We start from the raw sequence: 18,183 nt of genomic DNA on the forward strand, positions 1-18,183 counted from the left end.
ACTCTCAATTCCCAATACTGCCCTCCCCACAACCCAACTCGCTCTGCTCAGTCTTCTGCATCTCAGCAAAGGTCAACTCCCCTTCCAGTTGCAGAGGCCATAGAACGCGGAATAATCATTGACCACTTACTCTTCAGTAAACCCTGACCCTGATCTTGTTTCTGCCCTCGTCTCCCTTCAGTCTATTCTCACATAGTCCCCAGAGTGATCCTATTAAAATGTAAGTCAGATTATATTACTCCTCTGCTCAAACCCTCCAATAGCTTTTCCATTCATTCAGAGTATGATCCAATGTTCTTTAATTACCAATTGCCCATTTCTTTTTTTATGCCACACTGGACAATTAATTTGTTATTCATTTAACACAACAGGCATTCTACTGCCTCAGGGCCTTTGCATATGCTCTTCCCCAGGTATCTGTATGGCTTGCTTTCTCTTCTCCTTTATGTCTTTACTCAAAATCACCTTCTCAGTGATGCTTTCTGTGGCCAGTGATCTAAATTTACTATCCCTTCCCCCTTTCTTGCTTTATTTTTCTCCTTAGCATTTACCTGAGTGTGATTGTTAAGGTTGTGTGTCAATGTGGCTGGGTCATGATTCTCAGTGGTTTGGCGGTTATGATGTAGTTTGGCAGTCATATAATGATGTAATCACCTCTATGATGGGATCTGCTGAGTAGCCAATTAGTTGAAAGGGAGCTTCCTTGGTGGTGTGGCCTGCATCCAATACGGGTAGGCTTTCTGACAAGGCTTGCAGGCTTTTCCTCGCTCTCATCCTGCAGCTGGCTCCTGTTCATCTGACCTCCAGTTCGTGGGACCTGAGCTAGCAGCTTACCTGCTGATCTTGGGATCCGTCACCCTCCGCAGTCTGTGAGCCAGCGGCCTGCCAGATTACCTGCCAGTCTTGGGATTTTTTGGCCTCCGCAGCCTGTGAGCCAGAGGCCTGCTGTCTGACCTGCCGATCTTAGGTTGCTCAGCGCCTGCAGCTATCTGAGTCAGGTGAAGCCTCCAGCCTGACCCATGGAGTTGGGACTTTCCAGACTCTACATTAACACACTATTTATTTTACTTACTTCTATTGATTCTGCCTGTTTCCCCCACCAGAATATAAGCTCCATGAGGCAGGGTATTTTTTTCTGTTGTTCACTGCTGTACTCTTAGCACCTAGGGCAGTGCCTGGCACATAGTATAAACTCAATAAATATTTGTTAAATGAATAATTGAAATACAGTTGATATATGTTGTAAGAAATAAAGATTATTAATAAAAGCACAATTAAACACGATCTATGAGCCTAATGTCTAAAAAACCTAATTTTTTGTTGGAACTATCTCTTGGGAGGAACTTTTGACTTCATTTTCCATAAGAACAGGCTTGATTTATCTTCGCAATGTGGAACTTCAGAAACGAGTGTTCAGGAAGGAAAGAATAATGGTAAATACAGGTGGGGATGAAATAATGTCCATTGTTGAGCTAATGATTTTTTTAAATTATTATTACACAGAGCTTACTATTCATAGCAGACTGAAATAAATGAAAGAAAAAAGTTGCTCATCGACTGAATTAGCAGTGTCTGGCACATAGTAATCTAATATATAAAGTGAAGTAGACTTGGATGCCATCCAAGAAGACTCAGTTACTGAGGTAGTTTTAAAGTGATTTCTACATGGTAGACATGGGTATCCAGGCTATAGTCAAATTTAGGAATGAAATAAACAACAGCAATAAAGACACTACCTTTAGGCCTGAAAATGACAAATCCTTAGTTGTTATGTCTTACTGACTTACTAAATAAACAATGAATGCAGTGGCTACAGGCGCTCATATGAACTGCAGATGAAAAAGGAAATAAATACTAGTCAGAGTGAGAGGCAGAATGATAAAATGGAAAGATAAGGAATGGGAGACCTGGGTCCCAGCCATCACTATGCCACTAATTGGCTGTGTGATATGGGATGAGTCATTTAACCTCTCTTAGTTACTTCATCTGTAAAATGTGGATGGACTGATAGACCTCAAAGATCCTTCCAGCTCTAAGTATTATATACTTTTTTTTACTTTAAGGTTAATCACTGTACTGGGCAGAATAATGGTCCCTCAAAGATGTACACTGGTGATGCAAGTGGTTACACACCCACAGGCACCTCAGAAGAAAGGCCTGGTAATCTACTTCTGAAAAATTAGCCATTAAAAACCCTATGAAGCACTGTACTCTGACACACATGGGGCGATCATGAGTCAGAGTCAATTGATGGCAACTGGTTGGTTAAAGATGTCCACATACTAACCTCTGGAGCCTATGAATGTTATGTTAGATGGCAAGGGGGAATTAAGAGTGCTAATTAGCTGACTTCATAATGAGGAGATTATCTTGGATTATTTGGGTGGGCCCAATGTAATCACAAGGGTCCTTATGAGTGCAAGTGGAAGGAGGAAGAGTGAGAGTCAGAGTGATGCAATGTGAGAAACACCGACCGGCCATTGATGGCTCTGAAGATGGAGGAAGGGGCCACTGAGTTAAGGACTGCAGGCAGCCTCTAGAAGCTGGAAAAGGCAAGAAAATAGATTCTTCCCAGAGTCTCCAGAAAGGAAAACAGCCCTGCTGACACTTTACTTCCAACCAGGAAGACCTGTGTCAGATTTCTGACCTCCAAAATTATAATAAATTTGTGTTATTTAAACCACCCAATTTGTGGTCATTTGTTACAGCTGCAATAGGAAACTAATACAATCGCAGTATGTTTCATAACTAGTAAAGTTGAACCTGAGTTCATGACAGAGGCAGGGTTTTAAATACAAACATTTATACTTGGGTGTTCTGTGAAGATCTTCAGAGCTAGAAGTAATCAGAGACCATGAAAAGTTTGGAGAAAAGCTATGGAATAGGGGAATAAAATTTTTAAAATTTCCCATGAAGAGTAGAAATCTGGATATTTTATGAAGTAAAGAAAATGGCAAGAGAAGAGAAATTAGGTTATCCACAATGTAAGAATTTCTTCTCTGGGCCTCAGTATACTCATCTATAAACTAAGGGGCTGGGTGCTGGAATAAATAATCTCTAACTTCCTCTAGCTCTGAAATAAGATTTAAAAATTCTGACAGATACTAAAATGGGCCTTTGACACTCTTCCCCCTCCCCGCCGCAATCTGCACAGTATTCATCTTAGAAAGCACCATAGCTATCTTTAGTGCCTCATGGTCAAGGTTCACAGAAAGCTCAGACTTAGTTTGCTAAGCAAGAAGTGGCTCTGAATTTTAACTGACACTTTTATGTCAGCTACAGTACTTGGGAAAATTGTTTAACTTTCTTACTCTTCTGTCACTTCATCTATGGAAGTACAGTAAAAAATAAAGTACCGTAAAAATTTAGCTAGATGGATTTTCTGAAGTATGAATTATTATAATTGTATGAAGGTCTATTCATTTATATAACTAAACTTCTATTTTAAAGACTTTTGATGGAACTATTTCTAAAATGACATACATGCCCTATTTTTATATAAAATCAAATGAGTACTATATTACCTTTCCTTGTAAAGAGTCATCATAGTAACATCAACTACTATATTGGGCCTTAAGACAGTGATGCCCTAGACAGGGGTCAGTAAACTATGGCCTGCAGGCTGTTTCTGTAAAGCCTTGGGAGCTAAGAATGGTTTTTACATTTTTAATGGGTTGCTTAAAGAATATTTGACCAAAACCACATGTGACCCGCAAAGCCGAAAATGTTTATTATCTGGCTCTTCACAGGAAGGTCTGCTGACCTTTGCCCTAGAACAAGGCATGTTGACCTCTCTTCCAAATGTTACAGACTACACTGAACTCTATGTTGTCATGAAAGGAAATGTGTCTAAGTACAGTGTCTGACAAGGTAGGAGCTGAAATATTTATGAAAAAATAAAGGCTACTGGCATTCAGGAAGTCTCTGGGTGGTGCAATGGTTAAGCACTCAGCTACTAACTGAAAAGCTGGCAGTCTGAACCCACCCAGAGGCACCTCAAAAGCAAGCCCTGATCTGCTTCTGAAAGCGCACAGCCTTAAAAACCCTATAGAGCGCAGTTCTATTCTGCGTACACGGGCTGGAATTGACTCAACAGCAAATGGTTTAGTTTGGTTGTTACACACTGTCCCACCTCACTCTCAGGTTTTCAGCAATCATTACACTTGCCTCTAGCAGTCTCTCCCCTTTTCTTTCTAATCTGGGTTTGGAAACTTGCCAACCTTGAATATAAACATTTTAAGCAAAGTACAATTAAAGTGGTTATGTGAAGACCCTGGAACTAATTTCTGAGTGAAGTACAGGTGGTTTGGCGCAGGGATTTGTTGACTTATTTTGATTGTCTCAAGGCCTTTTTGTTTACTTCCAGGTTCTCTGCTATAGTTACGAAAAGAAGGCTGCAAGACAGATAAGGTCTTACTACAGTATGACTGATAATTTTTTATTTTCGTAAAGTAAAAACAGCATAATCAAATATAAATCGGAACATATCTGAAGAGCTATTCAGCAAAATGTTAAACGTAAGTAATCTGAGTGGTACGATTTTCTTTACCATTTTTTGGAACATCTGATTTTTTTTTTTCCCCAATAAACATATTATTACTTTTATAATCAGAAAAAAAAGCCATTTTCACTTTTTGGAAGAATCACCTCCCCCGATGTCACCAACCTAACTCAACAGCTATTTTATTAAGCATATTTTCTTTCATTATTTGATTTTTTTTTTTTAATGGTTGAAAATATTGTGCTTATAGTTTATTTTGGTTCACACTTGGGTTGCTATAAGGTAACCTATGGCTACCATAATACTAAAATATAATCTGAAACTATATTACTGCAATGCCAACTATCAATATGGTGAAAGGCGACTGAATGTCTGATGCTCAACTCTTTTTTTGATACAAAAATCTCAAACGAATAATATTCAACTTAGATAGTGTTAAGGAGACCTGGCGGCGCAGTGGTTAAGAGCTCAGCTGCTAACCAAAAGGTCAGCAGTTCGAATCCACTGGCTGCTCCTTGGAAACCCTATGGGGCAGTTCTGTTCTGTTCTATAGGGTCTCTATGCGTCAGAATGACACGATGACAATGGGTTTTGGTGGACAGTGTTATGGTTTACAAAACATTTTACTTCATTTAGTCCTCAGAACGACCCTGTTTGAGGCAGGCCCAGTCTACAAAAGAGGAAGCGGAAAATCAAGTAAAATGACTTGGGTAAAGTCATTGACTAGTCAGGGGAAGAACTCAGCATCTTGGTCAAGAAAACAGGGCCAAGTCTTTAGAGATGCTCATAGAAATAATGCCCGTGGAAGCAGCAGTCAAGAAATCAAATGACGCACTGGATTGGGCAAATCTGCCCAAAAGACCTCTTTAAAGTCTGAAAAAGCAAATATGTCATTTTGAGGACTAAGGTGCCCCTGACCCAAACCATGAGTATTTTCAATCGCCTCATTATGCATGCGAAAGCCGAATAACGAATAAGGAAGACCAAAGAATTGATTCCTCTGAATTACGGTATCAGTGAAGAATACTGAATATACCATGGACGGCCAGAACAACGAACAACAGCCAGAATGTTCCTTGGAAGTGAGGTTGGCGAGACTTGTCTCATGTACTTTAGACATGTTATCAGGAGGGGCGAGTCCCTGGAGAAGGGCATCATGCTTGGTAAGGTCGGTGAAAAAAAGGACGACCCTTAATGAGATGGCTCCACACAGTAGCTGCAACAGTGGGCTCAAACACACCAAGGACTGTGAGGATGGCGCAGGACCGGGCAGTATTTCGTTCTGCTGCACATAGATTCGCTATGAGTTGGAATCGACTCTCGATAGCACCTAACAACAACAGAGTAACAATAAACCCTAGCCTCTGTTCCCTCACCTGACAACTACCTTACAAACTCAAATTCAGCCTCTTCCACCACAGGAAGGCTGGCTGCAGGCTGTAACTCAACACCAAAAAAGAACACTCTCCATCCCCAAAGAGCCAGTGCCAAGGCAGCGAAAAGAGCACAGTTCGCCCATTTCCCCGCGCCGCCGCAGACCGCTTACTGGCCCCGGACTAACCTCACCAGGTCGGTCATGCAGGAGCCCACCACTACCACCGCCGCCACCTCCTCCTGCCACTGCCTCCCGGGTTCCCCAGACGCGGCCATTGCTAACAGCAGTGGTCTCTCACGTGGACGCTGACCTTCGCCCTTTGCCCGACCCCGTGACCACAGACACCGCTCCTACTCTCTCTAACGACGCGGGCCTTTCAGACGCCAACACGGGGCGCCCACCTGAATGCCAGAAATAACCTCGCCCTCGAACTGGTCCTGTTCTTCCAGGAATTGCCTCCTTCCACTGCCTCACGTTGCAGAGCCCTACTTTTATTTCTAGATTCCCCACTCCTCGCCAGCCACGAGGTAAGCGCTGAGGAAGGAACTTTCAGGCGCTATAGGGACGCCTTTCCCACCGCCCGGCTTGGCGTGGCGCGGGGGCGCGCACGTCACTTAGCTTCTGGGCCGTGGGGGCGGGGCGGGACGTCAGAGGAGCGCGTACGCATCTGCCCCGCGGTGCGCGCGCAGGTCGGTGTGTCGGTCGGGGGCGCGCTTGGGTAACCTGTACCCCACGTAGTCGCCGGTTACCGATCGGACTAAGTTCCAGGTACCTGGACTGGGGCTGGTGCGGGGAGGTTGGATCCTGAGTCGTAAAGGTGCCGCTGAGGACTGTGGTTTAAACATGGCCAGAGGGCTCGCCTCCTCTTCCTACAGAGAAGGCCCCCTTTCCAGAGATGCTCTGCTCACCCCCATCATGCTGGTCCCCTTAAGAACGATCCCCCAAGGCCAGAGATCTCTTTCTCCATATCTGGCCCTCCACCTGGCCCCTGATTAGGCTCAGGCTCCTTCCAACTTCCCGTCTAAGAGGGAGATCATACAATTTGGGAAAAGGGGGAGTGCCCCGTTATAGATATCCTTTAGAGTGGGGTGGTATTATTTGGTTCTAGCCGACCTGTCTTTCTTGAATGTTGCCCCTTGGAGAAATTAGTTCCCCAGTATAACTTCCCTCGTGCGCTGTATGACGTTGACGTGACGGAGCAGGACGCCACCCCTTTCCGTTCCATGACGTCAGCGGGGCACATCTTTCCGTGTTTGTCATCCTATCGTAATTAAGAAAATTTGGACGGTGCTTTAGACGTCATTGTATTCCCCAGACTTCTAAAGGACCTTATGTAACTGTTTTGGGGCAGCAGACCTCTAAAAATTGTATTTCTGAATTTTCTTTGTATAATACGTCGAAACCAGGAGATACATATTGTACAAGTAACATTCAAGGGAGTCTGGTCAGAGTAAAGTTTTATCTATCTGGGATTTTTTATACTGCTAGAATGTGTAAAAATTGATCGTGGGAGGCGATTCCTCGTTCATGTCACCAGAGGACCATCGACTTGGCTACTCAATGACCTCTGATTTTGGAGTCCGAATATTTTTTCCTCTCCCTTAGAGAAGTCACAACACCCCAGGATTGAAGCAGATTTTAATGCTGAATGAAATGTTGCACTGTCAAAAATAATATGGATGTTATGCAAAAAAGACAGAAATTGATTCCCTCAGGTGTCATTCAAAGATCATGACAGTTGCTGAACTGGAATGCCTTGCTGTCACCTTTCTTATAGTTTGGCTTCTGAGCAGGTTTGATCCTGTTAGCCTCTGACTAGTGAATCACTCAGGCCAGCTTCAGCAGTAGCCTAGTTTGTTTCTGGTTGTGAAACAGCCATCAGTTTGAATTTATGACTGTTCAAATTTTACAAGATGTACACTTCAAAAAAAAAAAAACCACACAAAACGACAACACAAAACTCATCTGGATGCTTTTCTCTTTGGTAATCAGAGTTACAACTTTATTTGAGAGGAAGATGGGTGTAGTGGATTTTTAGATCTGGATTTGAATTTTGATCTTCTGCTTGCTAAAAGTGTGACCTTGAACAAGTTAGTTAATCTTGCTAAGCTTTAATATTTTTTTTTTTAAATCTGTAAAATGAGAGCAATATTATTAACCAGGGAATAAGGTTGTGTTGGGAAAATGTGAATGAAATTACAGATAGGAGGTGAGTGGTATTGTGCCTGATACTGAGAAGATGTTAAGAATGTGCTGGTTCTGTTTCTTTTCTTTGGTAGAAATGGTAGGTAAAATAATAACAGGTATCATGGGAAAAAACGTGGGAGAATAATTTTGTGAGTGAGATCCTTTTGCTTTTTTCTGAGATGAATACTTCTGTGTTTTGCACATGATCTAGATAAGCATCCCTTCATGAACTATGACATCAGTGGATAGAAATCATAACGGAAATGTTGCAGAATAGAAAAAAATTGGGGCTCAAATGATTAATACTGTTCAAAGATAAATTATAAAGTTATCCATATTATCCAAGAGGCCCTGATGGTTGAGTGGTTAAGCACTAAGCTGCTAACTGAAATGTCTGCATTTGGAAGCCATCAGCTGCTTCTGGGAGAAAGATGTCATAGTCTGCTTCCATAAAGATTACAGCCTTGGAACCTATGGGACAGTTCTACTCAGCCCTATATGGTCGCCATGAGTCAGAGTCGACTCGATGGCACACAACAGTAATCCATATTATCTGTAAAATGGGAATTGTAATACCTGTCTTAAAACCCAGGGTTGTGAATTCTTATCAGCTACGATAATGTATATGGTAGTTCTTTAAAAGTGATAAAATATTATCAAAATGTACATGATTTTTATAATTAATAATACAGTGCACTAGGTTTTTATCCTACTTTGTGATGATATATAGGGATGGTGGAGGAAGAAGGTCATTGGTTAGGTGGTCAGAAGAGGAGCCTGTGACCTTGGAACTAAAGTATAAAACTTTACCACCCCCAAAATACTTCTGAGTGTCATCAATATATAAGATCAACATTTCGTTCTTACTCTGTGAAAGATCACTGCAATCTTTCCCTTTATTACTATCTGAAATGATAAAATAAATACTTGTTTTCAACATTTGTGTTAGCAAGGATCTGTAAGTTCTCATGTGGCATAATATATGGAAACTAGAACCAAAACGTAATTTACTTGTAATTGTAACTTGCTGGAGATTTATTTGCTTTTGATGTGGGATTATCTTTCAGATTAAGGAAGAAGATGACCATTTAAATTGACTTATTCACCTCTGAAAGTAGAGGCTTTCATGTTTCATTTAGAGACTTATTAAGAGGAATTCACATACTTTCTCCTCAGCCCCATGAGTTTCTAAGTAATTTAGATATGATTTATTGATTTTACTTTTGTCTTTTCAAGTGTAAGCATTTAATAGTGCCTTAAAGTCAAAGACTAATTAAAGTAAGATCCGTATTGCCTATGTTGCTTCATAATATCTGGATAGGTGTATGTTTTCATGATTTAATTGTTAAGTAGATTTTTGCAACATTTATTCTTCTTACCTACTATACCCTACCAAAGTTTTTTGAGGACATTGTATCTTCTTTCCAGATCTAAGCATTTCGTGTGTGTTTATTTACGTTTTTATTTATTTATGTTTACTGAGTGCTTAGTGTGTGCCATGTACTTTTATTAAGTGTTAGGGATTCAAGACATATCCCCTACATGGGAGAAATCACTGAAGCAGGTCATTATAATACACTATGAAAAGGGACAGTTATTAAGAGAGGAATATCGGAAGCAAATAAATTCTAGTGAGTAATAATTGCAAGCAGGCTATGCTTGTTTTAGTTTTGTATAATATTAGCAATCAAGTTCTTACCCTTTGTGGAGACACAGGGAGGGATTCCTGACTCAGTGGTATGTGTGTTTTGGTTTTAGGAGGAGGTTTTTAGCCTCAACTAAAGTAGACCCTGTCAGTTGTAAGATAGAGAAGGATAGCTTTAAGTAGAGTGTGGCATTGTAGAAACCAGAATTGGAAAGGAGTGGAAATTGTATTTCAAGGGTTTCCTCTGTTCCTAAAAAGCAGTGGTGTAGCCTGCGTCCTAAGTAGCTGAGCAGCAGGGAGATGGTTTCTTCTGGAGGATCACTGGAAGAGACTTCTATAAAAACAGGAAATGAAGTATTTATTCGTGCAAGACAAACTTCTGTGTGCTGTGCCAGTTTTCAGGAAGCTTGTTACATCTAGATCTGTTGGATAGTCTGATCACCATTCTTTGCTTCTACTTTCAGTGGCAATTTGCAAGTCAAGTTAAAATGTCCCCAGAAGTGGCCTTGAACCGAATTTCTCCAATGCTCTCCCCATTCATATCTAGCGTGGTCCGGAATGGAAAAGTGGGACTGGATTCTACAAACTGTTTGAGGATAACTGACTTGAAATCTGGGTATGTACCAGAACTAATTTAACATCTACCTAATAATAAATCTTTCTCATCAGACTCATGACAATTTAACACAACAGAAATTCATTAAGTCATGATCTCATTACTTGTTGGTTCGATTGATTTTGTCCAGTTCTTTGTATTTTATATTTCACGTTATTTTATTTGTGTTGTGGACCATTGCTATGACCCGAATGTTGGTGTCTTTTTTCTGGCAATCTTCTTATTATTAAGAGTGTGCTATGTAGTTTTTAACACGTGGGTCTTTCATTAATGGGCTTGTTTTCTTGTTATGGCTGCTGTAGTCCAGCATACACTGTAAGAATTGGTTTTGAGATTCTGAATCATTGATAAACTCTTCTAATTTGAAAATTATAGTGGTATTGTTGTTGGTTGCTGTTGAGTTGATTCTGACCCATGGTGACCCCATGACTCCATAGGGTTTTCAAGGCTGTGACCTTTTGGAAGCAGATTGCCAGACCTGTCTTCCAAGGTGCCTTTGGGCGGGTTTGAACCACCAACCTTTTGGCTAGTAGTTGAGTGCTAAACCATTTGTGCCACCCAGGGACTCCTGAAAATAGTAATAGGTAGCCATAACAAGTTACTCCTTCAGTGTGATTAAAAGCAAGATCTCAAGCCTAGAAATGTATTTTAAAAAAACTTTTTATTTGGAAATAATTTTAGACTTATAGAAAACTCACTGCTGTCAAGTCAGTTCTGACTCATGGCGACCCTGTAGGACAGAGTAGAACTGCTCTGTAGGGTTTCCAAGGCTGTAAATCTTTACAGAAGCAGACTGCCACATCTTTCTCCCTTGGAGTGGCTGGTGGGTTCAAACCACCAACCTTTCGGTTAGCAGCTGAGCACTTAACCATTGCGCCACCAGTGTTACAAAAATACTACAGGAATTTAACATTGTTACAGTACTGTTCATCGACCTACAGACTTTATTTGAATTTTATCAGTTTCCCACTAATGTCTTTTTTCTGTTCTAGGATCCAATCTAGAATTGTTGTTTGCCGTCAAGTTGATTCTGACTCATAGCAACTGTATATAACAGAGTAGAACTGCCCCGTAGGGTTTACTAGGCTGTAATCTTTATGGCAGCAGATTGCCAGGTCTTTTCTCCCTTGGAGTGACGGGGTGGGTTTGAACCGACAACCTTTTGGTTCACAGCCAAGCGCTTCACCACTGTGCCACCAGGGCTCCTTCCAATCTAGAATACCACATTGTATTTAGTTGTCATGATTCCTTTGTTGTTTTCAGTTGCTGTTGAGTCAGTTCCGACTCATGGACTCCTTGTGTAGAGTAGAACTCCATAGAGTTTTTTAAGGCTATGACCTTTTAGAAGTAGATTGCCAGGCATGTCTTCCAGGCATTTCTTGTACTGGCTTGTATGCCAGTAAATATTTGCCAGGGGTGCCTCTGGGTGGGTTTGAACCACCGACCTTTCAGCTAGTAGTTGAGTGCATAACTGTTTGCACCACCCAGGGACACCAGTCATGTCTCCTTAGTCACGTGATAGGTTTTCAGTCTTTCTTTGACTTTCATGACCTTGACACTTTTAAAAGCAGTTGACACTTTTAAGGTCAGTTATTTTTTAAAATATCCCTCAATATGGCTTTGTCTGATGTTTCCTAAGATGACAGTGAGATTAAGCACTTTTTTCCCCAAGAATACCATAGAAGTAATACACCATTTTTAGTGCACCATACCAGGGAGTACATGGTGTTTATATGTCTTATTATTGGTGGTGTAACTTTGCTCACCAGATTAAGGTTGGGTCTACCAGGTTTCTTCAGTGTAGAGCTAACTGATTTGGGATATCCAGACTGAATGAATCCTATGCATGGTCCCCATTTCACAATCCCCACTTCCTGCCACCATTTATTAGCTTGGAAAGCCTGTCTAAGTACCTGGCTTGCTGCTTGATTAAATAGCACAGAAATTCCAAGCCAGTAAAAGAAATTAGAAAGTCAGTTTTCAATCTCTGACCGTTGTATTTATAAATCCCCTGTTTATGATTAACTTCTAGATTGAAAGTGCCAAGAAATAACATTAAAACTTTTCTCCTATCAGCTTGCCAGAGTTCTTTCTATCACATTCTTTTTCTTCACAAAAAAGGAGTTATGTATGCCTAACACTAGCAAAGTGCCTAATAAATGGTAAATGCTCAGTAAATATTTGATTAATTAAATTGAAGATAATACCAGCTCTATAAAAAAAAGGCTGATTTTCTCATTGGGCTACAATTTCTTTATCCATAAAGTGAGGAATCAGATTAGATGACCTCTAAGGTTTTTACAGGTCAAAAATCCTGTGAAAACTACGTAAAATTTCCATTAACTGATAAATGGATAAACATGATATATGTTTATATATATATATATATATATATACGTATATATATACACACAGTGGAATGGTATTGTCCCATAAAAAAGAGTGAAGTACTGATTCATGCTACAACATGGTGAACCTTGAAAATATTGTGCTAAGTGAAAGAAGCAGTCAGAAAAGACCACATATCATATGGTTCTACTTAATGTGAAATGTCCAGAAGAGGCAAATCTGCAGAGACAGAAAGTAGAAGTGGTTGCCAGGGGCTGGGGGAATGGGGAGTGACTGTGAATGGGTTTCTTTTTGGGGTGATGAAAATTTCTTTTTGGGGTGACAAAGTTGTATAATACTGTGAATATACTAAAAATGACTGACTTTTATACCTTATAAGGGTGAGTTTTATGGAATGTATATCTCAATAAAGCTGTCATGAAAAAGTCCTGTGAACAAGGGATGTTTACTGTACTGAATGGATAAGACACAGAAATAGACCGTTCTTCTTTAGTTTGTTATAAAAATTCTTTTCAGAGGTATTGAAGACTTGATAGGGGACTGATGGTCAGAGGATTGGTGATTGGTTTATGTAAGAAGACATAAATCTGAACTTCTTACTCCTTTTACTGGTGTTGGATTCACCAACATAAAGTCATGTTGCTTCTTTTCTTTAGATTTCCTTTTGGGTACTCCCAGGTTCCTGACTGTGTAGCTGAGTGTTTACGTGCAAATGGTGGATATGATGATAAATTTGAAATGAATCCACTAGTCCTGGCCCTGTCTTGACTAGCTCTGTCTGGCAAGTATTTGAAATGGTATTTAATGACATTTAGTATTTATGGAATTCAGTTTCTTTAGCTTTAAAAAAAGGAACAAGAAGGAATAAAAATACCTACTGTTATGGATTGAATTGTGTCCCCCAAAAATACGTGTTGTAAATCCTAGCCTCTATGCCTGTGGTAAGGAGCCCTGGTGGCATAGTGGTTAAGTGCTCAACTGCTAACTGAAAGGTTTGCAGTTTAAACCTACCAGATGCTCCATGGGAGAAAGATGTGGCAGTCTGCTTCTGTAAAAATTTATAGCTTTGGAAACCCTGTGGGGTAGTTCTGCTCTGCCCTATAGGGTCTCTATGAGTTGGACAGCAACGGACTTTATTTTTATTTTTTTTGGTTATGCCTGTGGTTATAATCCCATTTGGGAATGGATTATCTTTGTCACGGTAATGAGGCAAGATCAGAGTAGGGTGTGTTTTGGATCAATCTCTTTTGAGATATAAGAGAAATTAAACAAGCCAGCAGGAGAAGCGGAGATGGAGGAAGACAGAATCCAAGCCACATAAAGATTGCCCGAGAGCAGAAGCTCAGAAGACACAAGGATCTTCCTTCAGAGTCGACGGAGGGAGAAAGCCTTCACCTAGAGCCAGCATCTGAATTTGGACTTCTAGCCTCCTAGTCATTTGGATCTTGGCTGAAAGCAGAGAATATCAGAAAGATGTTTACCTGTGTTTTATTGACTGTGAAAGGCATTCCACTGTGTGGATCATAACAAATTATGGGTAACATTGCAAAGAATGGGAATTAGAACACTTAATTTTGCTCATGTGGAACCTGTACATAGACCAAGAGGAAGTCGTTTGAACAGAACAAGGGGATACTGTGTGATTTAAAGTCAGGAAAGGTGTGCGTCAGGGTTGTATCCTTTAACCGTATTTATTCAGTCTATATGCTAAGCAAATAATCCAAGAGGTGGATTATATGAAGAAGAATGTGGTATCAGGATTGGTGGAAGACTCATTAAAACCTGCAATATACAGATGACGCAACTTTGCTTGATGAAAGCAAAGAAGACTTGAAGCACTTACTGATGAAGATCAGAGACTACAGCCTTCAGTATGGATTCCATCTCAACATAAAGCAAACAAAAATCGTCACAACTGGACCAATAAGCCGCATCATGATGAGCGGAGAAAATATCGAAGTTGTCAAGGATTTCATTTTACTTGGATCTACGATCAATGTCCATGAAAGCAGCAGTCAAGAAATCAAATGATGTATTGCATTGGGCAAATCTGCTGCAGAAAACATCTTTAAAGTGTTAAAAAGCAAAGATGCCACTTTGAGGACCAAGGCGCACCTGACCCAAGCCATGATATTTGCAACTTTTCCATGCGGAAGCTGGAAGAATAAGGAAGACCATGGAAGAATGGATGCCTTTGAATTAGGTGAAGAATGTTGAATATACCATGAACTCCCAGAAGAATGAACAAGTCTGTCTTGGGAGAAGTATAGTCAGAGTCCTCCTTGGAAGCGAGGATGGCGAGACTTCTTCTCATGTACTTTGGACATGTTATAAGGAGGGACTGGTCCCTGGAGGAGGACATCATGCTTGCTAAAGTAGAGGGTCACCGAAAAAGAGGAAGACCCTAGACAAGATGGATTGACATAGTGGCTGCAACAGTGGGCTCAAACGTAGTAATGATCCTGAGGATGGGGCAGAACTGGGCATTGTTCCGTTCTGTTGTGCATAGGGTTGCTGTGAGTTAGAAGCAACTCAGTGGCACCTAATGGCAACGACAGCCTCCTAATCTGTGAGAAAATAAATTGCTGTTTGCTAAAACCACCCACTTATGGTATTTCTGTTATAGCAGCACTAGATAACTAAGATACCTATATTAACAAAGTTGATAACGCATAAAATGGTGTGAGAAGCTTTACTAATCCAGGAGCATTATTGATACCTTTTATGTAGTACTTGTCTGAAAGATTCATGGAAGTTCCTTAAAAGCTTATTAAAAATTCTTTCTTCAGTCCTTCCGTCAGCCAAAGTGTGAATTCCTCCAGTTTCTATAGCAAAATATTGGCAGTTAGGGGAAAGAATGCCTTCTTTTTGGTCTGTCACTTTTGGCATTTCCCTTTTAGATCAGCGGCACTCACAGTTATCAGACTTTTAAGATCCACATTTGTAATTCGTGTTAACACAAGGGGTATACCCTATAGGACACAATATACGAAGAAGGTATAAAATGAGAAGACTGATTTTTAGAGGTCACAAGAATCAGTCTCGTTACTGTAGCCTCTTCTCCCTCAAGAAATGAGGTCTAAGTATCTATATTCTAGATCTGGCTCATAGGGGAAATAGATGGGCAAGAATTTATTGAAGCAAGATTTTTTTTTCCCCCGTAGCAGTTTATTTTTATTTCTCTTATGGCTCCTAGATCTTTCTGTCTTATTTAAGACGGTGTATGTTTCTAAACTTCACTGCTAGGCCATTGGCCTCTTGAGGACAGGTTCTTCTTTAATTTATCTTTATGCCTCCTTAAGATCTACGCAATATGCTGTATATCCACAAGTTCTTAGTGAAGACTCTTTGGAGAAGAGTGCAGACCAGACACTGTTCTAATGGCATTGTCAACAGGTGTTTATTATTCACAGAATAAATAGGACAGGGATGAGTAGAACAGCATATGTCCTGATCAGCCAAAGTTCCCCCAGTTAGGCTGACATCCCGAGGTAATGTTTGAAGGCATCCAAGCATGCCCCACTTTGTGTCTTGGGAGGAGAACATCTAAGTCCCTCTTTCCTGGGGTTAAATACTAACGAGCCATGTCTATGTACCAAATAGCATGTACAGAGAACAGGTGGGGGAAGGGGTAATAGCGGGTAAAAGGGGGTATTAAAAATGGAAGACCCCTGCAGGCAGTGGACATTGTTTATTGCCCCTTTTTGGGGTGGGTGACCATGTCCTGATACCTATTCTAGATTTTATGGGCATAAGGAACAGTTCTTCCTCCTTTACCCCACTAAGATAGTTTAATAGAGTTCTGGGTTTCTTCAGAGGGCTATCATCTCCCCCTAAGGCACATACTTTACTTTGTGTCCATTAGTAGCTATTATGTCTATTAGCAGCTAGGGAGACTGTGAGGAGGGAGTTATAATATAGCACACCAGTATACCCAGCAGTCTGGTATGGTACTTTTCACATATAATGTAGTAAGTAGAGATTTAATGAATGAATGAGTTAGATTATTTTTCCTGGAGAGGTTGCTTGGCTTGGGGCTCAGAGTAGTTTGGACTTGTTGCTTTTGTAGGATGTTATTTGGTCTTGTAGTTTATTGCATAAATCCAGTTACCCATAATCCTTTTTAATGATATTCCCTGATAAATAAATTGACATTTCAAAAATTACAATAAAGTGTACTATAGCACTGGGTTTACTCTTCTAGGTAGAATATATACTGAGATCTAGAAGGAAGGATTTAGTGATTTTTAGGCAATTATTATGTGAGCCTCCTGAATGTTTATTAGTCTCTGCTCTGAGTGAATTTGATCCCAAGCATGTGTTATTTGTGAGATGCCATATTTTGTCATTTTTTAGTGACTTTTTTAATCTTGAAGATGTCTAAGTATCTACTTAGAATTTTGGAATGATGCCTGGCAAATATAACAGGAAGGAAAGCAGAGAGGTCTCACCACAGCCTGTGGCAGCTGAGCCTTAATAACACTTTTTCAGCATATTGCAGTGATTTAGCTATACATGGCTGTGTTTGGGGCATCCACTGTGACATCTCATCCTCCTACAACTACTTGTTGCATTTTTTGTCCATGTTCTGAATTTCATTTTTTAGTTAGAAATAGATACTCAGTGTAAGTACTTGATTACTAAATAGAGCAACTTTAAAAGATTGGTATTGAAAGCTTTAAAGACTGATCTCATTTTGGCTGCATTGGTCTCAAGCTGGCAGGCTGAACCTTTCTTTATTATCCTTGTGTCTGGAGGGAAGCTACTGCCCTGGAAGGAAATAGTTTAATTTTGAAGATGGGCAACTTTTAAGAATTTAGTATCTAGTTGTTCACTTGGGTTTTCCATTTCACTTTTTAACTCCATACACTACCCTGATCTCATTTCCTATACTCCCTATGCATGTCTTTATCTTTTATGTATTCACTGTGCATAAGTGGAAGGAGCCCTGGTGACACAATTGTTAAGTGCTCAGCTGCTAACCAAAAGGTTGGTGTTCCAACTCATCCAGTGGCTCTATGAGAAAAAGACCTGATGATCTGCTTCTGTAAAGATTACAGCCAAGCAAACTCTGTGGGGCAGTTCTACTCTGTCACATGGGGTAGCTATGAGTCAGAATCAACACTCTAGCACCCAGCAACATGCATAAGTGGAGTCCCTGGGTGGTAAATTGGTTAATATATTCGGTTGCTAGCCAAAAGCTCGGCAGTTCAAGTCTACCCAGAGGTACCTCAGAAGAAAGATCTAGTGAAAGAGAGGCCTATGGAACACAGTTCTACTCTGGCACACATGGGGTCACCATGAATTGGAATCGACTCTATGGCAACTGTTTTTTTAAACAGTGTGTAGTATTATTATACATGTTTAAAAAGTTTATAGAAATAATATTATACTATACGTATTCTTCTGCTGCTTGCCTTTTTGCTCAGTATTAAGTTTGTGAGATTTATCTATGTTGATATTTAAAGTTCTAGTTCATTTACTTTATTTATTTTTTTAATTTTTTTATT

General features: G+C 40.3%; 2 protein-coding genes across 5 annotated transcripts in view; one reads left to right on the forward strand and one right to left on the reverse strand.

The window, feature by feature from the left end:
* RBKS (ribokinase) overlaps window positions 1–6,391 on the reverse strand; it is a 146,584-nt gene extending 140,193 nt beyond the window's left edge. For both annotated transcript variants that reach the window (XM_004377639.3, XM_012555914.2), the window contains exon 1: window positions 6,063–6,391. In XM_004377639.3, the coding sequence (XP_004377696.1) occupies window positions 6,063–6,151 (89 nt within the window). In that variant the 5' untranslated portion in view covers window positions 6,152–6,391. The remainder of the gene's footprint in view (window positions 1–6,062) is intronic.
* A 27-nt stretch (window positions 6,392–6,418) lies between these two features.
* Window positions 6,419–18,183, forward strand: part of BABAM2 (BRISC and BRCA1 A complex member 2) — a 645,299-nt gene continuing 633,534 nt past the window's right edge. For 2 of the 3 annotated variants that reach the window (XM_004377641.1, XM_023732449.1), the window contains exons 1-2: window positions 6,419–6,644; window positions 10,173–10,324. In XM_004377641.1, coding sequence (XP_004377698.1) covers window positions 10,197–10,324 — 128 coding nt within the window. In that variant the 5' untranslated portion in view covers window positions 6,419–6,644; window positions 10,173–10,196. The remainder of the gene's footprint in view (window positions 6,645–10,172; window positions 10,325–18,183) is intronic. The other variant, XM_023732450.1, reaches the window with a different exon arrangement.

The sequence above is a fragment of the Trichechus manatus genome, unplaced genomic scaffold, assembly GCF_000243295.1.
Source record: "Trichechus manatus latirostris isolate Lorelei unplaced genomic scaffold, TriManLat1.0 scaffold00052, whole genome shotgun sequence".
In the NCBI taxonomy this organism is placed as follows: domain Eukaryota; kingdom Metazoa; phylum Chordata; class Mammalia; order Sirenia; family Trichechidae; genus Trichechus; species Trichechus manatus.